Below are 24097 nucleotides of genomic sequence, written 5' to 3' on the forward strand. Positions count from 1 at the left end.
GTGAGAGTGCGTCCAGTAGTATCCTTCACTGCTGCTTTGTAAAGGCGCAGCATGCATGCATGCCCACACCATTCCAGATCCCAGCATGAGTATGGGAAGGGACAGAGCTAAGGCCACATACCCCCATGACTAATCAGAGTCTCACCCTACTCTCCAGGGAGTGCTGGATACCTAGTGTGGGATGCTCCTTTGTACTCCTGTAGGGATGGTAATACAAGAGGATATGGTAAATGTACAGAGATGATCCTGGCTTTCACATTAGCAAAACATGGACCTTTATTTGAATCCCTTTCATCCAGTCCACATGGGAGATTAATCACTTCCTGATGAAACCTATCCATTGATAAAAATATAATTTCCATGTGTTTTGCCACAAAGATATGCTTCTGAATATGTACCTCATGGCTTCACTCAGACTCTTCTTTGAAAACCTAAAAATCAGTATCTGTATGTGGGAGGGGAACTAATAAACTAAACTTTACCATTAAGTCTGCCCTGCATGTATATGCTACTCCTGGGCAAATTCTGCACCTCTGCGCATGCACAGAATTCATGTCCCCTGCAGATTTCTTTGCTTCCCCACAGAAAAATGACTTTCTAACGGGGAAGCAAAGGGCAGCCACAAGAGGGGTCATGCGACCCTCCCCAACAGTATGTTTGGGTGCCCAGGGCAGCTGGCAGAGAGGTAAATCACTATGGGGCAGGGGGCAGGGCTGGGGAAGACCCAGTTGGATCCTACCCTGCACCAGACTCAGCTGCTAGTCCTGCCTGGGCTGGCGAGGACGGGACTTCCTCTGTCCCTGCACAGCATCCAGGGCTGGGTCAGACCCACTTCCAGATTTCTCCGCAGGCTTCAGGAAGCTCTGCAAAATCCCCTTCCCTCCCCACCCTTCCTGCACCTATCACTCCTCAGCTACAGGAGGAGGGATTACTGTATTGGGAGCTGTTCCCCCATTCGCCAAACCCACACAGATCCAGACTCCTTCATACCCAGACCCTCCTGCCAAATTTCACCCCCTCCCAGAACCCCACTGCTGAGCCCCCCTCCCCCTGCACCTGGACCACCCCAGTGAGTCACTCGCACCTGGATCCCCACCCCACCAAGCCCCAATCAGCTGAACCTGGATCTCCCACTGAGTGCCACTCACCCAGCATCTGGACCTCCCCATTGAACTCCCCCTACATCCGGACCCTCCTGCTGAGTTCTATCCTCCCCCCCACACACACAGACACACACCCCCACTGAGCCCAAACCACCTTCACCTGGACCCTCCTGCAGAGTCCGATTGCTGTTGCACCCAGAACCCCCCAACAAACCCCTGTGCCTCCAGATCCCCCCTGCACCCAGATCCTCCACTGAGCTTCCTGCACCCAGATTGCCTCACACAGAACCCTTTCAACCTACACCTGGATTCCCCCCACACTGTCCCTCCACACTTGGATCCTGCCTGGCTGAGCCTGCCTACCCACAATTTGTGCACCTGGCATGTAGGGGCAGGGCCCTGGGGTGTTTCTGGGGTAGGCCCCGTCCTTCTGCCAGGGCAGGGTTGGGTGCAGCCTCACTGCTGAGCCATGTCCCGAGGGGGGAGCTGGAAAGTGATCTCCCTCTCTTTGTGCAGCCAGTGGCCTGTGCTCCCCAATGCTATGTTGGAGCCTCCACAACTATTTGACAAATAAAATTTGCAGAATTTTAAAATGTTGTACGCAGAATTTTTATTTTTTTGGCGTAAAATTTTTATTTTTGTTTGTGAAGAATGCCCTCAGGAGTAGTAGGCAGAACTCCCATGGCAGTCATTGGGAACCATGCACACATGCATCGAAAGAGTTAGGTTCATAGCATGTAATTTAGCCAAATGGAGGACTAGACCAGGGGTTGGCAACCTTCAGCAGTGCTGTGCCGAGTCTTCGTGTATACACTCTAATTTAAGGCTTTGCGTGCCGGTAATACATTTGAACGTTTTTTAGAAGGTCTCTCTAGAAGTCTGTAATATATAACCAAACTATTGTTATATGTAAAGTAAACAAGGTTTTCAAAATGTTTCAGAAGCTTTATTTAAAATTAAATTAAAATACAGATCTTATTAGTTTAGTGTGATCCTTGCCCTTGCTTTTCCTTGCTGAGTTTTCCAATGTCTGGTGGCACCTATTTAGATACTTTAAGCTGCACACAGGCTTCTGAGTTATAAGTTGATAACCGGCTGCAGGAGGTCAGCGGCTGGAACTCCAGATCGGCAGCTGAGGTGAGTGGAACTGGCTGCTGTTAGGAGTGAGCAGGGCCGGAAGCCTGGACCCTGTCTGGCAGGGGGCCTGCGCTGGAACTCCAACTGAAAGCAAAGTGAGTGGGGCTGCAGGGACCCCGGCTGGAGAGGAGCCAGCAGCCAGAACCCCAGAGCAGCTGTGGTCTGACCACCACCGCTCTGGGGTTTCCACCACTGGTTCCTGCCAGCTGGGGTCTCAGCCCGCTGCCAGGCTGGGGTTCCTTCCCCCAGGCCAGCAGCAGGTACTGAGTGGGGCTGCGGCGGGGGAGCAGGGAACCCCGGCTGGCAAGGGGCCAGCAGTGGGAACCCCAGAGTGGCAGCGGGCTGAGCAGCTCATCCTGCCGTCACTCTGGGATCGCCGCCACCACCAGCTCCTTGCCAACTGTCTCAGCCCGCTGCTAGCCTGAGGTTCCTTCCCCCAGGCCAGCAGCAGGTGCTGAGTGGGACCAGTGGCAGGACCCCGGCTGGCAGGAGCCTGCGGTGGAAACCTCAGAGCTGCAGCGGGCTTAGCAGCTCAGCTCACCCCGCTCTAGGGTTTCAGCTGAGGCTCCTTGCCAGCTGGGGTCTCAGCCAGCCGGCACCCTGAGGTTCTTTCCCCCAGGCCAGCAGCAGGTGCTGAGTGGGACTGGGCAGGACCCCGGCTGGAAGGGGCCAGCAGCAGGAACTCCATGGGGCAGTAGGCTGAGCAGCTCAGCCCGCGCTGCGTGCCATGAAAAATTGACTCACATGCCACCTTTGGCACACGTGCTGTAGGTTGCCGACCCCTGGACTAGACAAATGTCACTTCTAATTTAACACTGATTAGTGTGATCGTCAGCCAGAGTTTGATAGCTTTACTTACACTGAGTAACACATTTCTCTGCAACTAGTCCCGCTGAAATAAAATTACTTGTGATATAAAGTGCCACTCAGCATGAGTAAAGATATCGGAATTTGGCTGTGTGTGATTATAGTTCCTTTTAAACTTAGCTTTTGGTGCCGAGACTATGATATAACAAAGTTGTTTTTGCAGGCTCGTTACTAGTGTCAAACTTTCAAAAGCAACCTCCAAACTGGCATCTGCCATTTTATGCATAAAGTAGTGCACTCCAGCAAGATATATTTACACATGCAAATTAATAAAGTGCCTGAATACCTGTGCTGTGCATGTAAATGTATTTTGTATCCCTGTTATGTGCACACAAAAACTTAGCATAAAAACTCGCCTATGAAAGAGTGAAATTTGGTCCACAGGCAGTAATCTACATCAGCCTGTATTTTGCCAACAATTGCTAAAGGGTTGGTACAATATGTATGTGGTATTCTATCTTAGTGTATACACCAATAACATTTCTGATAAGAAAACTGAATATTTTTCTTGTTACGAAAACAGTAAGTTTGCAAAAAACATACTTTCTTATCTTTATTGGCAGATGCAGTCTTGCAGAATATTTCTGTAATCATATTAAAGATCCCTTTATCTAGAGAGCACACACAGTGAACAGAAGATCCATGATTTTTGAAATGCCGTATGTCATTACAGACAAATAATCACAGAGATATTGGTTAAAAATAAAATGTTGCATCAACACGTTCAAACTTGGTTTCCTTAAGTTGGGCACCTAGATCCACCTTTAGGCATCTAAGGAAATGACCTGATTTTCCAAAGATGTTAAGCACCTTGAACTCTCATTGAAATTAATGGGAGTTCTGAATGCAAAACACCTTTGAAAATCAGGTCAGTCAGTCCATCATACTCATCTGGTTCTCATCACTATAAAATTTTTAAATCTGAGCACCTCACAGTCTTTCATGTTATATATTCATCATAGACGCTGACTTTTGTTTTTGCCGGTGGGTGCTTTTGAAGAGGTGTGTGGAGGGGGCCACTCCATCAGGTTTGCAGGGAAGCTATTTTCTTTCATATTCTAGTTATTGAATGTGTCTATCATTGGTATCTTTACTATTTTAATAATGATTCAATTGTTATGAACTACATAATTATATTCTCATGAATTACAGTATATTAAAATCTTTGCCATCACCTATAAACTGTCTTCACTAACGTCGCAGTTTAAAGACATTATATCTCACTGTAGCTTTCTGGATGAAACTGTAGCGATCTTATTTACATCTAGGTTCCCTGGTATTATTTTGATGAACATTAAGGACAGCTACATTATTCAGCTGTGTCTGCCCCATTGATTACTGGAGATAATTTTTAAGTCTTCTGAAGCAGGAGAATTTGCATTTGACAGTTCAGGATGATACAAGCACAGTGAGAAGAATTCTTATGAATTTGCAGTACTGTGGAAACAGTGCTTCCAGAGTAATGCAGATGACTCCAAGACTCTTTCTTGATGAGTAACTGCTAATTAGGCACCATCCTTTTGTTTGTATAGTTGGAATTCTATTTTGCCATGTGCAGTACTTTGCATTTATCATTGAATTTCATCTGCCGTTTTGTGAGATCCGTTTGTAACTCTTTGCAGTCTGTTTTGGACTTTGGTATCTTGAATAATTTTGTATCATCTGCAAACTTTACCACCTCACTGTTTACCTCTTTTTGCAGAGCATTTATGAATATGTTGAACAGCCCTGATCCAGACCAGTAGAAGCCTCTTGGGGGATACCTCTATTTACTTCTCTCCATCCTGAAAATGAACCATTTATTCCTACCCTTTGTTTCCTATCTTTTAACGGGAGTGCCTGGGAATGCTTTCAGGATCATATAAAGATGCTTAATTTAATTTAATGACAAGCCTTTTGTTATCTTAATCACCCTGCCTCTGTTTATAAACAAACTTCCTGCCCTAAGGGCAGAAGTTGTTAGCAGCACAGAATTCATCACATTCCACACTCAAGCGCTGACTCCTGGGTGCTGAGCATCCACTCTTTTTTTTCCGTGGGTGCTCGAGCCCCAGAGCACCCATGCAGTCGGCACCTATGATATTCATCCTGACAACACCCCATGAGGTGGGAAAGTGTTGTTATTCCTGTTTTACAGATGGGGAACTGAGGGACAGAGAGGTTAAGGGCTAGAGTCACAAAGGGACTGAGGTGCCTGACTGCTACTTTAGGCATTAAGTCCAACATTCAGGGCATGGCTACACTTGCAGATATAGGGTATGGCTACACTTGAAACTTCAAAGGGCTACCACGGCAGCACTTTGAAGTGCGAGTGTGGTCGCAGCGCCAGCGCTGGGAGAGAACTCTCCCAGTGCTGCACGTACTCCACATCCTCTACGGGTGTAGCTTGCAGCCAGCGCTGCGGCACTGTTTACACTCAGGCTTTACAGCGCTGTATCTTGCAGTGCTCAGGGGGGTGTTTTTTTCAGATAAGCATGCCGGCTGTCAGAAATGGAGCCTTCAAAGGGCATATCGGCATGGCTGCAGTAGTTCCAAACCAATGACAAGAGTGGCCACTTGACTTGACTTAAAGGGATTATGGGATGTTTCTGGAGGCTGATCAGAGCGCAGTAATGCAACACCTTGTTCATACTGACGCACGGGCGTTTCAGCCAAGACGCGCCAAGCATTAATCTTCTCACTGAGGTGGAGTACCAGGAGCACTTTAGCCTTGGAGTCAGAGCGTTCTCTGTGCCTTGCCATTGTGGACAGGTAGGTAGTGAGCTAGGACGCCTGGGGCTGCTTCAATACGCTCTAACTTGCAAGTATAGCCAAGCCCTTAGACACCACTGGAATCCTCAAAGCCCCCACTCAGCTGCCCCCTAACCCTGTAGGCACCTACATTACCTGCATGCCTAAAGTTTCCACTAGTAAAGTCCCTGTGGTGCCCAAGTTTCCACCTCTGGGCATGCGCAAAGCTGCTTGAGTCCTGGTACATCCCAGCTGCTCAACACCACAACTGACACCTAAGCCCTATCTCACCTGTGGGCCCCAAACCAGTAGATGGACTCTGAGCACACCTAGCCAACGCAAAGACAGCTAAGGAGGGTGGCTGGCTGGCTGGCTGGCTGTACCAGGATACCCAGAAGACCAGTAGTTAGGGCAGTCATATTAGGAGACCAATTTTCAAATCTCCACTTAGCCTGATGTGGGGCAGGAGCTTGACCCTATGTCTCCCATATCCCAGGTGAGAGTCCTAACCCCCTGTTATTGGTTAATCTGGGGCTGGTCTCTCTCACCTGTTGAAGCTGTTCCACTTTGTATCAGTAATGAAATACTCATTGAAGACTGGCTCTGTAGCCCGATGGTTAGGGAACTCCCTGAGATCTGGAAGACCCAAGTTCAGTTTGCGTTCCAAACCAGGCAGAGCAGGGATTTGAAAACAGGTCTCCCATCTCCCACTAAGGGCCTGCCCCATGGCTATTGTATGTAATAGGTGGGAAGCGTGTCTCTCTGTTTTTTCTTGAGGAAGGGCAGACCTGGCTTAGGCACCAAACTCCAGGAGAGGGTTCACTGCTGTGAATCCTGAGAAGAGTTAGGTGTCTGACTCCTTTGATGAGCTGGGGCTAGGCTGCACCCTTCTCCTCAGCACTTCCTACTAGCTGGAATTGTCACAATCCGGGTGCAATCCGGATCAGTGAGAGGTTGTCACTGCCTGCCCTGTAAACATTCAACTTGTCAGGCCAGCTGGAACTCTCTGCCAGATACCTATAAGCTCCTTTTGTAAGGGCATAGGGACTGAACCTAGGTCTGCAGAGCCTGGGATGGCCAATATTCCCACAGTGCCACCAGAAGGCTCTGCAGAAGCACAGCTGGAGAGCACAGTGGAGAATAGGCACCGCAGGAAGTACTGCCCCCAAGACCTAGGGTGATGGTAGCTTGTGGCCATTTGATTGGCCAAGTGCCCCTGCTTAACCCCAGGAAGTTATAGGACAACCAACACAGACCTTGGCCTGTTACTGTGCCAGACTTTGCCTTGATTCCTGATCTCTGACTCCAGCCTGATTTTGACCCTGAGTCCTGCCTCTCGATTCTAACATGGTACTACCTCTGGTCTCTGACCCCAGCCTGACTCTGACCCTGACTCTTGTTTATGGCACCTGGCCTTGCAATTCTTCTAACTCCAGTCCAGTGATTGCCATCCCTGGTGGAAAGTCCTCAGCACAACTGTGACTGCTAGGCAAGACTGCCTACGCCCCAGTCCCTTACATGCTTACAAGCACCTCTTGCATTAGGATGCTGTTAGGTTATAGTGACCTGGAAATCCAACAGCTACTCACTAAATAAACATGACGTGCACCCTCAGATTCTTGTATCCCATGTGCCTGTAGTTACAGTAACCACACATAAGAACCTGCATCATGACATCTAATCTAAGCTAGGAGATGTGCAGTATCAATGGTGAAATATCAAGGCAGAAGAAATCCGGGGGTTTGCTGATCGCCATGAGACCAAAGATTTCTATGCTGCTTTGAAAGACATATGTCATCCTATACACAAACACACACCATACACACACATTGCCTTTTATGAGCATGGATGGCTTAACACTGACCACTTTCAAAGGAGAAGTCCTTCAGAGATGGCCACAGCATTTCAGTGATCTTCTGAACACACCATCCAACATTATAGATGAGGAACTAATAAGAGTAAAAGCAGCAAAGAGTCCTGTGGCACCTTATAGACTAACAGACGTATTGGAGCATGAGCTTTCGTGCGTGAATACCCACTTCATCGGATGTGCATCCGATGAAGTGAGTATTCACCCATGAAAGCTCATGCTCCAATACGTCTGTTAGTCTATAAGGTGCCACAGGACTCTTTGCTGCTTTTATAGATCCAGACTAACATGCCTACCCCTCTGATACTTAACAAGAGTAGTGGATCAGCCAGCATGTGACATCATGGACACAGTCCCATCCTTCGGTGAAGTCCGCACTGAAATTAAGTTAGTGCTATGAAGAACTGTAAGGCCCCCAGATAAGATGGCATTTCTGCATAAATATTCCAGTGAGGAGGTGAGAGCTTGCTGAGGTGACAACATGGACTATTTCTCAATATATGGAGTACTGAAGATGTACTGCAAGCCTTCAAAGACACCACCATTGTCACCATATACAAGAGGAAAGGTAAAAAGTTTGACTGTGACAGTTTTCACAGTATCTCGTTACTCTCTATTGCTGGAAATGCTCTGGCCAGGGTACTCCTATCAAGTCTTATGCAATGTCGCTAATCACACATTATTGGAGTTGCAGTGCAGTTTCAGGCCAACGTGAGGAATGGCAGACGTTATAGTCGTAGCTCATCAGATGCAGGAGAAAGGCAGAGAACAGCAACAGGACCTTTACACTATCTTCATAAACCTGTTTAAAGCATTTGACGTTGTCAGTAGAGTTGGACTTCAGCAATGATTATGTAAGTTTGGTTGTCCAGAAAAATTCTCCAACATTCTGAGGTTACTTTTGGATGAGTCTGTGTAGAAGGTGTTCTGTCTGATCAGTTTCCTATCACTAATGGTATTAAGAAGGGCTGTGTAAGTGGTCCAGTCCTGTTCAATCTCTTTTATGCAGCAATGACTCTGCAAGAGACCTGAGTGTTGAGATCACCATACGTTTTTGGTCCTCTGGAAAATGTATTCAACCTGAACAGGCCACAATCTTTCATGAGCTATTTTAGAAGTTGTTCATGAGCTGCTGAATGCCGATGACTGTGTTCTAGAGGCATATACTGAAGAAGAGATACAATTGATTACGGACAGATTTGCAGAGTCTGCAAAAAGGTACTGGCTGACAATCAGTCTGAAAAAGATAAGCCATATATCAACTAGCACCAGGGAAACCCTGCACAAAACCAAAAATCACCATCAGCAGCACAGCTGAATGCTGTTACAGACATCTGCTATCTTAGCAGCACATTGTCAAATGATGCTACTATAGGCAAGCAGCTGACAAGATGCATCAACAGAGCCAGTTCATTATTTGGCATACTGTCAAGCAGAGTCTGGCAGCAAGAGGATATTAAGCTTCAAACCATGCTAACTTTTATAAAAGTGATTGTGCTGTCCAATTTGTTGTATGCGTGCAAGACCTAGAACTGCTATAGGCATCACATCAAGCTTCTAGAAAATTTACATGTATGACACCTGTGTGGCATACTCGGCATTAAATGCCAGGATAAAGTTACCAGTAATGAGGTTCTGGAACACGGCCACTCCAGAGATTGAAACCATGCTCATTGCATCATGTTACACTGGGCTGAGCATGTGCTGAGGATGGATGACACCAGACTGCCAAAGCAGTTGCTGTATGGAGAACTGAAAGTGGGTAATCTCACACACGGTGGCCAGGAGAAACACTTGAAGGACACACTGAAGCACAATTTGAGGGCAACATTGACATTTATAGCTGGGAATCATCAGCAACAGTTAGATCATGCTGGTGAGCAGCAGTTAGTGATGGGATTACTCAATTCGAGATTAATCTCCATATGGAGTTTGTGGTACAGAAGCTGAGTGGCGCAGACACGGCAGACTCGGTGGCACAGACTTGAATCCCTTCCCTGATATCGAGTTTCATATGCACTCAATGCAAAAAGGACTGCCATTCGCTCATCAGCCATTTTAGCCACAGTCATACTCACAAGACATAATACCGTCATCAGTGGTCATGAAGGACACCAGCAACAACTGGCTAGCTTAGGTAGCTGCCCATTGCTTGCTGCCTTCTGTGATTCCTTTTCTTAGGCGCCTGACTCTCCCCATGCTTTGTACAGGGAGCTTAGGATTCCAGTGGGTGGCAGGACAGCTAAAAGTTGGGCATGGCCAAACTCACACTTGACTTCCAGAGAGTCACAAAAACAAATCTGTGTTGAGTCAGGGACTTGAACCCCAGTCTCCCAAGTCATAGGGTATTACTCTAACCACCGGACTATCCTTTCTCTCACGTGACTTATTCAGGTGCCCAATGATGTATTTAGTCACCTAGCTTGAGGAATCCAACTTTGAAAGTGCTGACAGTGGCTTTAATTTTATATTTGAGGGGTTAATTGAAAACAAGGTAAATAAAACAAATTAAATATTGAATTAATCATATTATTGGTATGCGACTCCTGGTTTTATAGTGAAAATACAGACCTTTTGATTTAAAAAAGATGGATGACTACCTCACTTACTGTATATTCTTAGACGTACAAGAGCATAAGCTTTCGTAGGTGAATACCCACTTCTTTGGATGCATCCGACAAAATGGGTATTCACCCACGAAAGCTTATGCTCCAATACAGCTGTTAGTCTGTAAAGTGCCACAGGACACGCTCTCGCTTTTTACAGATCCAGACTAACAGAGCTACTCCTCTGATACTTGTATATTCTTAGTTACCTGGTCCCGTTATGGTTGGAGGATTCTGTCATGGGTACTGTAGTGTGATTTATCTCTCTCTCATAGCATGAAGAATGCAGTTGTTTTTCCATGGACAGGAACACACACTAGTGGCAATTTACTTACCTAAGCTGGAGGTTGAACTGTGGTCTTTGATGTTCCAGTGCAAGTGGTCTATCAGTTGTGTTTTAAAGGAATATCTCTACTAGCTCAACACAGAAGAGAGCCTCCTGTACTGTATACAGCACCTTCCCCACAATTCCTTAAGAACTATCCAATGACTAACTCTTGTGTGTTAGTCAAACCAGTTTCTACAGATTTATAATATATTTCTCATTAGAGGAAGTGGAATCTGGCTGGAAATTTTGTGACTATTTTTTTCTTTGACAGAAAATGGCAATTTGTCGAAACTGAAATTGTTCACAGGAACGGGGTTGTCTCAGCAAATTTCTCAGTTCAAAAAATTATTTGAAAAATTTTGTTTTGTTTTGACAATTTCTAATCAAATTCTGTGTTTTAGTTCAAAATAACTGTGTCAGATTTTAAGCTAACTATTAGTAAAAATGCAGTTTTAAATAAAGGTCAAATTGCAATTTTCATTTACTGGAATCGTATTTTTTTTCAGATTTTAACTTTTTGTCCTGATTTGGGATGTGATTTTTTTCTTTATTTTAAATCTTGAAAATTTTCCCAAGATGAGAAAATAATTTCCCACCCAGGTCTAGAGTCAAACAATTGTGCACTGTCAAAGCAGTCTTTGGAGCTGCTCTAAACTGTAGCAATTAGTACCATTTTTGTGTGAAAACATAAGAATGAAACCATCTCTTTGTTGTTTGATCCCATTAGTGTATAAGCAGTTGCGTTGTATTGTCCTTTGCACAGCAGGCTCCTATTATTAGTGCATTCATAAACTTATGGCCCAGAGGATTCATTTTCATATTAGTCTTATCTAGTATCTAGCAGAAAAGTCCACCAAAACAGTGATATCAGCTGTCAAGCTCATTAATATTTCCCTTGGCCTTCATCATCAATGAGACTAACAAATAAGTGGAACATGCCAGAAAAACATAATATCAGTGTAGAAATGAAAATTGCAAAAATTCCTGAGGGAATTCTGCACCAACAAAATAAAAAATGTGCACAATATTTTAAAATTCTGCAAAATTTTGCAAATTTTATTTGTCAATAAACGTGGAGGATCCAGCATGGCAGTGGGGAATACCGGCCACTGGCTTCATAGAGGAGGGAGATCACCCTGCAGCACCCCCTCTGGGACACAGACTCGGCGGTGAGGCTACACCGAACCCTGACACAGCTCAAGAGCCAAGCCTGCCCCAGAAACACCCTGGGACCTGCCCCTCTACACAGGCGTGCCAGGTGTGTGCAGGCAGGATCCAGCTGTGGAGGTGCTTAGTTCAGGGGATCGAGGTATAGGGTGAGAGGGTTCTGTTTGGGGCAATCTAGGTGCAGGTGGCTCAGTGGAAATTCCAGGGAGAATTTGGTGGAGTAGGGGTCTAGATGCTATCCTTTCCCCACTGCGCCTTCCTCTCCCCACTGTCTCCTGCCCCATACCCCTCCCCTCACTCCCACATCCCCCTCTTCCTGTCCCATTCCCTATGCCTCTCTCTTCCCCCTGGCCTATCCCATCCCCCTTCCTTCCCCACTTCATGTTCCCACCACCCTACCCTGCCCCGCCACATTCACTCACCATTGTACAGAAAACAGGATTGTGGCCATGCAGGACACCAAGCACACATGGGAGAATGTGGTAGGCACTAGGACCCAGAGTGGGGGGGTTGTTAGTGAGCCAGAGCAGCCACTCTCCTTCACCCAGCAGGAGAGAAGCTCTTCCCTCCCACCTTCTCCACTCCCTGCCTGGACCCAGTTGCAGGGAGAGGGGCCAAGCAAGCCAGAAACATGCCAGGGAGAAGTGCAGCATGGGAACCACTGAGCCCCCCTGTCTCCTGGCAAGCTGAGCAGCGCTAGTCCTGGGCAGACTGGCATTCACAGAAAATGGGGGAGGGCAGTGGCACGCAACCCCGTGTACCCCCTCAAACTATACCCATGGATGTCCACAACCCTGCCTCCCTAACCCCACCATGATTTACCTCTTGGACAGCTGCTCCAAGGGCAGGAAACGATGCACCTACATTGCTGGGGAAGGGCATGTGACTGCTCTTGTAGCTTCCCTTTACTTCTCCATCAGAAAGTCATTTTTCTGCAGGGAAGCAAAGAAATCTGCAAGGGACATGAATTCTCAATGTGTGCAATGGTGTGGAATTCCCCCTAGAGTTAAAAAAAAGACTACTTCCCCTCTCCTCCTCCCCCCCGCCCCAATCCCATCCCATTTCTTTTAAGATTTTGGTTTGGGCCAAAAGCAGAACATCATAAATCCATAACCTCTTGGAGCAGTAAAGATGTTTCATAAAACATGTCATTATTTACAAACATATTACACAAACTAATTAATTAATATAAAAATTGCTGCACTCTAAACTTAGCATATAAATATATATGTATACGAAGAGGTGGTGTTCCTCTTGGTTCAGTGTCCTCCACTTTTTTAGTAAATGGAAGAGCTGGAACCACAAAGATAAGCCACTTAAAGGGAAAACACAACAGGAAAAGTCCAGAATAGAGCAACACAAATAATAAAAGGTTTAGAAAAATCTGACCTATAAGGAAAGGTTAAAAAACTGGCCATAATTAATCTTAAGAAAAGAAGATGGGAAGGGATCTGATAAGAACTGCCACAAAGAGGATGAGCATCAGTTGCTCTCCATGTCCATTGAAGATAAGACAAGAAGTAATGGGCTTAATCTGCAGCAAGGGAGCTTTAGTTAGATATTAGGAAAAGCTTTCTAACTATAAAAGTAGTTAAACTCTGGAATTGGCTTCCAAGAGAGATTGTAGAAGGATGTTAAGAACAGTACAGACAGACACTTGTCAGGGATGGTCCAGGTATGCTAGGTCCTGCCTCAGCACCTGGGGCTGGATTTGATGACCTTTTGAGCTCCTTTCCACCCCTACATTCTATGGTTCTATGAAAACCTTCCCAGACAGCATGGCTCATGTGTCCATCCGTTGTTTTTGTATGCAGAGCAGCAGAGCCACAACAGTTAAACTTAACGAACAGGGGCTGGAATACTGGACTAAGTCTAACTATATATCACATGGTTCAGCTTCCTAGAAGGTCACAGAATTTTGTCAACACAGTAATTTCTCTTGGCAAGCGCTTGAGAAAGAGAGAAACAGATTTTAATTCTTCCTCTTCTTTAAGTCAGCTGAGTTACTTCCCTTCTTGTCCAGAAACATTGGTGCAAATTTCACCTCTCTCAAAATATTTTCTCCTCATCAGTAACTCAGAGTTTTTCTGAGAATAGGATAGTTGCCTCTACATCTTCCTCTCCAAATGCACATTTATGGAGGGGGAATAAAATTCGTCACCCCTTCTTGCTTGGGTCATCGGACAGATCCAGAAAAAACAGAAGTTTATTGCTTTTGAAAATGGTCTCCTCAGAAGCTTTGGCTGTCTTTATACCTGCTGCTTATATCAGGACGGTCACCTTGTGAAGTGGCCAAGGGCATACACACCCTGGGTAAGAGGCAGAGGCAGGGGCGTTACAACACTGTGAAGCTCTGGAACTTGCAGGGAAGTGAGCCTTGTTCCTGTGGAAGTACTAGCCCTCCACACTGCTGCTGTGGCCTCCCTGGTAAAACCCCCTTGGCAGCTGTGGAGTGGCAGCCATGGAACAAATTCAGCAAGAGTTCATGCTGCTTCAGGCAGCTCACAGTCAGATTTTTGTAAGGAAGTGTCCAGGGTAAGCAGAAGATGACACTGGTGGGGAGTAGCTGTTCATTGCTGCTTCCCATCCAGTCCCAAAACCCTGCAGTGCACCAACCCCATGAAGTTCTGGTAAAGGAGCTTCCTTGAGGTCTCAGATAAAAGAGGCCATTACCATGGAGCCAGAACACACTCCTTCTATTGTCTCCAGGAGAGCTTTGTGGGATCAGGGTCCTACTCTGTTTATGGAAGGAGAGGTGACTGGAGCTCAAAATTGAGTGGGGAAAAGTAGCTGTTTTTTCCCCAAGCTGCCCTGGAATTATTGTGCTGTTACCTGTTTTCTTCCATTTTGATCCCTAATTACTCTTGGGGGAATTCTTCATCACTGTGTGCGCGCAAAATTCATGTCCCCTACAGATTTTTTTTGCTTCCCTGCAGAAAAATGATTTCCTTCTGATGGGAAAGCAAATGGAAGCCAGAAGAGCAGTCACAGGTCCCTCCCCAGCTGCACAAGCAGGTTGGTTTGGGGGCCCAGAGCAGCCAATAGAGATGTAAATCACTGCTGGGGGTTGTACTGGGCAGTCATGCATGTGTGTGTGTGTAAGAGAGAGAGAGAGAGAGAGACACTCTGTCCCGCTCCCTCACTATTGCAGCATGCTCGGTGTGGAGGGGCAGGGCATCAGAGTGTTTCTGAGGAGGTGGGAGTGGGGCAGGCTCTGTCCCCTTAGGCAGAATAGAAAGCAGCAGCCTGCCTGCTTAGTGAATCATTCTCATTGTCTTAGTGAATTCCCCCAGGAGTATAAAACTGATGTAAATATTTTAAGGCTCCTTTACATTGCCAGAGTGGTATAAAGGACATTATGGCCTCATAAATGTTTATGGTGCTTTAGTGATTAGAACTGGTGTAAATTTTTGGACTGAAAAAATTTCCTATCAAAATGTGTTCCATGAACTGTTTGCTACTGACCTTCCTGGAAATGGTCAGTAGCCAACATTGTGAGTTTGGTTCTCTAGCCACACTAAGCATATGGCTGCATATGTTTGTTGACTAATAACTAGAAATAAAGGGTCAAACCTAGCTACATTACTATTAGGCAGGAAGGTTTGGGGATTTCCTCCAAAGCTCCCCACTTCCATTCTCCATCCATTGTACTTGAAACCAGAGTGATTATTTTGACAAATAAAATATGTAGAATTTTGCAGAATTTTAAAATACTGTGTGCAATTTTTTTTAAAATTTTTGGTGCAGAATTCCCCCAGGAATTCCTAATATATAAAGTTTTTCTTGGTGAGATCTCATTGTATAATAGCTGTCACTACATGTGGACATGTGAAGGCACCAGTCTGGTTTTCTTTTAATATCATGAGATTTTTCAGGGAGGAGTAGGGCGTTGATGGAAAAAGCTGAATTTCCAGAAGCAGCAGAGGGCAGGGAGGCAGAGTATGTCTGGGGGGTATTGTGGTTTTCAGAATTCAAAGATATTTTCTGATGTCAGCCTGAAAAATGGTGCCAAGTTGCGTACATCAGCAAACAAGGCTTTCAGTGAGTGAGGGAACTGCTCTGAGTAATAAAATCGTTTGGCAATAAGCAGTGGTGAGCAGAAAGTGAATCTTATGCCAGATTTTGTGTTTGTTGACTGTCTTTCTCAAATGTGAAAAACACATCCATCTTGCTTTATAGTTGACTTTAATACCATTAAGGCATCTTATAGAGTAAAGTGCTGTCTTGGTGACAGGTTAGATAAAAAGTATTTTGGCACCTAGACAAAGAATGAGATAATACTCTGATGCTGTAAGAAGTCCTCTCACTAGTATGTAGTTGGTTATTATTAGAAAACATTTTTGCATTTGCGTATTATTGCAGCATAAATATTCTCTTCACTGAAGACTTCTTCAAATACATTTTTTGTAAAAGAAGAAAATATTCCTGCTATAATGGAATGTTCCAGGAGAAAGAAGACTAACTTCTCAGCTATAGGCACTGACTCTGTGGGTGCTCTGAGGTTGGAGCACCCATGGGGAAAAGGTGGTGGTTTCTGAGCATCCAAGGGCAGCCTTTCCACCTCACTCCTAGCACCTCCCACCCCATGGATCAGTGCCTCCCCCTCTTTCTCCATTTCTCCCACCCGCCTTGAACAGCTGTTTCATGGCATGCAGGGAGGCTGAGAGGGAGGAGATGGAGCAGGGACACAGTGCAGTCAGGAAAGGGGGCAGAACTGGACGGGAAGAGATGGGGTGGGAGTGGAATGGAGGTGGACAGAGGCAGGGTGGGGCTTTAGGGGAAGAGGTGAAGTGGGGGCAGGGCCTGGGGCAGAACCAGGGGTTGAGCACTCCCTGGCAGTTTGAAAAGTCTGTGTCTGTGCTCTCAGCTATTCAGGATCCCCCTGGTGGGTGCCACGAGCAGCATGAAGCAACTCTCTGGGCAACATAAGTGTGCTTCCGCATATTGGGGAATTGTGGATACCGTTTGGCTACAGTGGTGGTGATGCTTTAGAGTAGCACAATTGCTGAGGGCTTATCTGTAATTTTAATTAAAATGTCTTATGTTATAGCCCTGTAGATATACTTGGTACTTTACTGACACTGAACTAAAAATGGTCCTTGCACTGAGCTTACTACCAAGCTTTGACCAATGTAATGCAAAGAGTAAAAATGAGGGGTGAATTCCTGCCCCCACTGAAGTTTGTGGCAGATATGTAAGAAAGGGGATCAGAGTTTGGAGTATAACGCACCAGAGTGATATGCTTGTGGAAGCCAGGTTGCCAAGTAGGTATTGGCAGCATTCTGAAACAAAAAATAGGGAATTTTTAAGGTCAGCATTTTATTCCTAGTATAGTGCATTGCACTAATCAAGCCTGGAGGTCATAAGTGCACAGACCACCATGATAAGCTCAAAATGTGACAGGATGAAGCACAGTCTGCTTGCCAACCATAGTCCTGTTTGGGACTATGTAAATGAAAACTAAGTACCTTTTAGAGCCACACCAGCAGGGTCCACACAAGTCAGTTGGAGCGTGGCTCGTTAGAGCATTTTACAAATCATACTCTTCTAGCATGCTTTGCCAAGTGCCATGCAGGGAAGCCCTCAGTGTCCAGAAGCAGTAAATAATCCAGCATTAGTGAGGAAAGTGGAGACATTAAAAAATGCCAGCTGTTTACTGTTACAGTAGTTTGTGTAGTTTTTTTTTCTGGTGAAAATGATCTTCATCGATCCACTCCCATCCACTTCGTCATTATCTTCAGTAATTAATGCCAATCAATATGGGTTTATGGAAAATAGATCTTGTCAAACTAGCCTGGTATCTCTCTTCGATGAGATTACAAATTGTGTGTGAAAGGTAACAGTGTTCATGTAATATACTTAGACTTCTGTGAGGCATTTGACTTGGGACCACATAATGTTTTGACTGTGACTCTAGAATGATACATAATCAACATAGCACATATTAAATGGATCAATAACTGGCTAACTGATAGGTCTCAAAATGTAATTGTAAACAAAATAGTCATTGAATGGGTGTGTTTCTAGTGTGGTCAGCTGAATCTATTCTTGGTCCTACTATGCTATTTAACATTTTATCAATAACCTGGAAGAAAACATAAAATCATCACTGATAAAGTTTGCAGATGACACAAAAATTGGGAGAGTTGGAAATAATGAGGACAGGTCACTGGTACAGAGCAATCTATATCTCTTGGTAAACTGGGTGCAAGCAAACTGTACACTTTAATATGGCCAAATGTAAAGTCATGCATCTAGGAACAGAGAGAGCAGCCCATACCTCCAGGATGGGGGACGCTGTCCTGGGAAGCAGTGACTCTGAGAAAAGACTTGGAGGTTATGCTGGATAATTAGTTGAAAATGAGCTCCTAGTATGATGCTGTGGCCAAAAGGGTTAATGCAATGTTTGAATGCATAGAGAGTGGAATCTGAGGTAGGAATAGGGAGTTTATATTCCCTCTGTATTTGACACTAGAAGTCTGTGCAGTTCTGGTATCCACAATTCAAGAAGGATGTTCATAAATTTGAGAGGGTTCAGAGAAAAGCTGCAAAAATTGTTAAAAGATTGGAAACCCTGCCTTATAGTGATAGAGTCAAGGAATTTAATCTATTTAATTTATCAAAGAGGAGGTTAAGGGTTGACTTGATCATAGTTGATACCTACATGAAGAACAGAAATTAGATTATAGAAGACTCTTCAATCTAGCAGATAGTGACATAACAAGATCCAGTGACTGGAAGTTGAAACTGGACCAATTCAGACTTCAACTAAGATGTAAATTTTTTTACAGTGTGGATAATTAATCACTGAAGCAACTTAACAAGGGTTGTGGTGGATTCTCAATCATGGAAACTTTTAAATCAAGATTGTATGTTTTTCTAAAAGATATGCTTGAATTCAATCAGAAATTAATTCAGGGAAGCCGTATATGGCCTGTGTTATACAAGAAGTCAGACTAGATGATCACAAAGGTCCTGTCCGGCTTTTTATTCTATGAATAGTTGTCTGAAACTTTTGTGTCTTGCTTCTGATCAGTGGACCTAAATCGGTTTAAAATTAATTGTTTACCAGTCTTGAACTGGTAATAAAGGATCATGTTAAAAATGCAAAGGAGTGCTTTACTATTTTTTTAAACATGAAGAATTACTGAAGTTATCATAGGAATACATTTTTTAAAATGTTATGAGGTTTTTATACTTCTCTAATGATCTCTCTCAAAGAGCATTGTTTTTAAACTTATTTGAAATTGCTTGAACTATGATTTATAACTTGACATGTCTAGGGTAGATTGATTCAACCAATACCAAGTATATGCATTTCATATTTTATTACAAATACAGCCTATCGTCAAACTTCCTTTACCATACAAGTGAAATTATTAAAATAGAACCTCAGTATGGAACTTGGGAGCTTCGGCTCTGTTAGCTGTCTATATGATGGGTAGGTGATGCGAGGCAGTGTAATTCAGGTTTCCTGTAAATCATTCAGTCGTACAGTATTTTTCCATGGAACACAGCACCAACTTCTAAAAAGAGAAGGACAAAATTGTCAATGGTAGAAGCTTTTAATTGCTAAATGCCTGAATGCTAACGCTTGTTGTTTGCTTTGTTTATTGCTGTGAGTTTTTTTTTTAATTTTAGTCTTTGATTTTTGTTTATTTTTTTAGAATAGTCCTTATCAGTGGCAGAAGATCCTTCTGTAGCATATTTTCAGTGCTGCCGTATCGAGACTGTACCCAAATCGGGTATGTATACTTATGCATACTACCTCGTCTCTTTGGGTCATAACAGCATATATAGTACTGAATACAGACAACAGGGCTGTTGTTTTTAAATATCTTCCCCCAAAAGATAAATATTTGATTTGTGCTATAGTATCAGGTTAAAATCATATTTTTAAATCACAGATTTCCTTATCTTTGTTATAATATCTTAGATTATTAAAACTGGAGGAATTAAAAAAATCCAGTTTTAGTACAATTTACCATTTGTACTGTTTGTTTTTCATGCTTCACTAATCTTGGACAATGCAGATATTCTACACACTATTACTTTTATATATAGTCAGCTTTCCCTTTCTGGTTCTCCTACACTAGAACAATGCTACAGTATCTACTTTCCAGCACTATAGAGAAATGATTGAATTCAAACAAAATACTGTTAATTGAACTATTTCATTAAAATGGTTTAAAAACTGTATTCAGTTACTGAAAACACCAGTTGTAAAAATGGAGACAAATAACTTATAAGCCATGGGCCAGATCCTCAATTGGTGTCAGTGTCTTCAGTGGAGCTATGCCAGATAATACCAGCTGAAGATCTGGGCCAATAGGTTTGTAATTTTCCAAAGATAACAGAACGTGCAATGCCCGTCATTCCAAATTGAAACCACGTAAGTGAAGACATCAAATTAGGATATGTGAAGTTGGGTAACAGTGTGAAAAAGGACACCCACAGATCACTTTGGGTCAAATTGATCCCTCTTCTAATATCACTAAAGTACATCAGGGATGAATTTGGCCCATTGTTTTCAGTAAAGTTTTTTAGCATTACTGTTCAGTGTTTGAGTAATTCATAGCAAACTGTTTTGTGTACAAAAGAAGCAGATACCATATGGTGAAATTGGGTCAATTATTCTGTCTTTGAGTAAAAAATTTTCTTTAGCTAATTAAACTGGAAAGATGCATCAAGCAAATCTTGAAACATTAGCCGTTTGCACTGCATTGCAGTGCATTTATGATCACTGGAATGTGGAATTTAACTGCTATCTCAGAGAGCTGAATATGCCTTTGAAAGATTGAAAGCAAGGGGCTATGCCTTCTGAATTGCAGTGATAATGAGGAAAATCACCTGGGAGGCAGAATTTAATCAGAAAAATGTGAATAACAATTGAGAATCGTTTAAGAACACTGTACTTGATGCCCCAAAAGCCACAATACCACATTACAGGAAGAAGGCTATAGTGGTTAAAAAAAAAAAAACTATCTGGTTTAAAGAGGAAGTGAAGGCAGCTGTAAAATACACACACACACACACTCTCATGGAAAATTGATAAGGGAAGGCTAGGGACACCAGGAGAAATCTATGGCCAGCAGAGTTAAGAACAATAAGGATTTTTTTTTAATGTATTAGGAGCAAAAATACATGATATGATATTGACAATTATATTGGTCCATTACTAGATCGAAATGGTAGATTTATCAATAATAATGCAGAAAAGGCAGAATAAATATTTCTGTTCTGTATTTGGGAAAAAACATGTTATACAGTCTTATCATATAGTGATAACACTCTCTCTATTTCATTAGTGTGTCTGGAGAATGTTAAGCAGAAGCTACCAAAGTTAGACATTTTTAAATCAGCTGGTCCAGATAACTTGCATCCAAGAATTTTAAAAGAACTGACTGAGGAGCTTGCTGGACCATTAACACTGATTTTTAAATAAGTCTTGGAGCACTGGGGAAGTTCCAGAAGACTGGAAGAAAGCAAATATGCCAATTTTTAAAAAGGGTAAACGGGCTGACCCAGGTAATTATAGGCATGTCAGCCTGACGTCAATCCCAGGCAAGATAATGGAGCAGTTAATATGGAACTCGATTAATAAAGAATTAAAGGAGGGTAATGTAATTAATGCAAATCAACATGGGTTTATGGAAAACAGATCCTGTCAAACAGATCTGATTTTTTTATGAGATTACAAGTTTGATTGATAAAGGTAATTGTGATGACATAATTCACTTAGACTTCTGTAAGGTGTTTGACTTAGTGCCGGACAATATTTTGATGAAAAAGTAGAATGATATAAAAGTCACATGGCACATATTAAATGGATTAAAAACTGGCTAATTGCTAGGTCATAAAATGTAACTGTAAACACAGACTAGTCATTGAGCAGGTCTGTTTTCAGTGGGGTTCCTCAGGGATCAGTTCTTGGCTCTGTGCTATTTAACATTTTTATCAGTGACCTGGAAGAAAACATAAAATCATCACTGAAAGTTTGCAAATGACACAAAAATTGGGGGGAGTGGTAAATAATGAAAAGGATGGGTTGCTAATGCAGAACAGTCTGGATTTCTTGGTAAACTGGATGCAAGCAAACAGTGTAGTTTTAATATAGTTAAATGTAAATCTGGGAGCAAAGAATATAGAGTATACTTCCAGAATGGAGGAACTGTATCCTTGGAAGCAGTGAGTCTGAAAAAGATTTGGGTGTCATGGTGAATAATCAGCTGAAAATAAGCTCTCAGTGAGATGCTGTGTCCAAAAAAGCTAATGGAATCCTGAGATCCATAAGCAGGGGAATCTTGAATAGGCATATGGAGGTTATTTTACCTCTGTATTTGGCACTGATGCAACTGCTTCTGGAATACTGTGTCCAGTTTGAGTGCTCACAATTCAAGGAGGATTGGAGAGGGTTCAGAGAAGACACACAAGAGCTCAATCTCTTTAGCTTAAAAAAAAAGAGAAGGTGAAGAGGTGACTTGATTACAGTCTATACGGACCTATATGGGGAATGAATATTTAGCAATATTCAATCTAGGAGAGAAAGGAATAATACGCTCCAATGACTGGAAGTTGAGGCTAGACAAATTCAGACTGGAAAGAAGGTGTAAATACTGTGAGAGTAATTAACTATTGGAAGAATTTACCAAGGGCCATGATGGATTCTCTATCACTAACCATTTTAAAATCAAGATTTTGATGTTTTTCTAAAAGATCTGCTCTGGGAATTATTTTGTGGACATTCTGTTGCCTGTGCTATACAGGAGGTCAGAGTAGATGATCGCAATGGGCTCTTCTGACCTTGGAATCTATGAATTTCCACAGGCTCAACTGCGTGCCACAATCTAGCGCAAAGTAAAATAATCCGTAGAATACCGCTGTGAGATAGCTAAGTACTGACTGGCATGGGTCATCCTCACTAATGTAACATCAGCATAACACAGTTGTAATATACTGGGAATATTGCAACAATGTTATTGCTTCATCTGAATTTTTTAATAATAGACACTCTACTTCCCATGATAATTATGGGCCAAATCTGAGAGATGCTTAACACCCGCAGTGAAGTTAATGGGAACTGCAGGAAGCTAGCACTGCTTGATTGACCTTGACTGTAATTTTATTTATATTAAGTGCAAAGAAACCATATGTCATAAAACTTAAAATGAATGGCCTTAGCATTATAAAGCACTGCATTTGTTTGGTTTATAAATCTACTCCTGTTTAGTACCACAGCAAACTTGTTGTGCTTGTTACATTTCAGCTTCAGAAAGGTTCTTTATGTTTCTGCAGTAAGAAGGAACAAAATCTTGCTCTTCTGAGCATGATTTGTACTGACATCATACAGACCTGTTTGCAATGGCTGAGATAAACATGCGTGTCTCACAGACAAAATACGTACATTAAGAAAAATGATAGTGATTATTTAATCTTTAAATCGATTGGCTCTCAAGCAGAGCTACCAATTGTATGCCTTCCTAAACTGGAAACTGCACCTCCCGGCTGCTGTGTAGACGTAATCTAAGTTTCCTGTGCTATTTTTTCCTTTGTCTGAACTTGGTATTTAAGGCAATTTAGATGAAGTCATCATCAACCTCAGGCACACATTTCCTGAATGTTTATCATTCTGTAGACATGGTGAACAGGAACTACATCTATTATTAGAAAGTAAAAGAAAAAGATAAATGCTCCTTGCTTTGCTTTACCCCTCCCACACAACAAAAAAACTAATAATAGTGCTGTGTAAAATTACAGATTCATAGGCTTTTTTTCTTCTCATTAATTTTGTTCCCACATAGTGAGAAATTTTCAAAGTCTACAAATTATTTAATGTCAGGAGTATAAGCTTCATTGTTGTGTGTATTTTTGGCTTGATATTGAGATTAAGCAGGAAACCTCATTAAGGTGGTAGGATTTATTTTCCTGAGATTTCTCTTATATTAGGTAAAATATTAAGGCAGAAGCTGAAATGCTGAGTCCTTGATGTACTTAGTGAAAGTACACAGCACAATTGTAATGGACTTTGTACTAGTTTCTCAGATTCCTCTGCCAATACACTGTAGCCATAGTTCTTGTTCCAGTAATAAGTGCAATTAGGAAGCCCAGTTACGGTGGGCATACTCAGTCAGCATAGATTCATAGACCCTAGGACTGGAAGGAACCTCGAGAGGCCATCGAGTCCAGTCCCCTGCCCTGATGGCAGGACCAAATACTGTCTTGACCATCCCTGATAGACATTTATCTAACCTACTCTTAAATATCTCCAGAGATGGAGATTCCACAACCT

At 43.1% G+C, this 24097-nt stretch overlaps 1 protein-coding gene across 1 annotated transcript in view; it reads left to right on the forward strand.

Moving 5' to 3' along the window:
• Positions 1-24097, forward strand: part of CABLES1 (Cdk5 and Abl enzyme substrate 1) — a 119205-nt gene that overhangs the window by 59505 nt on the left and 35603 nt on the right. The window contains 1 exon segment of the mRNA XM_032795812.2: positions 19476-19553. Coding sequence (XP_032651703.1) covers positions 19476-19553 — 78 coding nt within the window.

The sequence above is a fragment of the Chelonoidis abingdonii genome, chromosome 2 (genome assembly GCF_003597395.2).
Source record: "Chelonoidis abingdonii isolate Lonesome George chromosome 2, CheloAbing_2.0, whole genome shotgun sequence".
NCBI classification, from domain to species: Eukaryota; Metazoa; Chordata; order Testudines; family Testudinidae; genus Chelonoidis; species Chelonoidis abingdonii.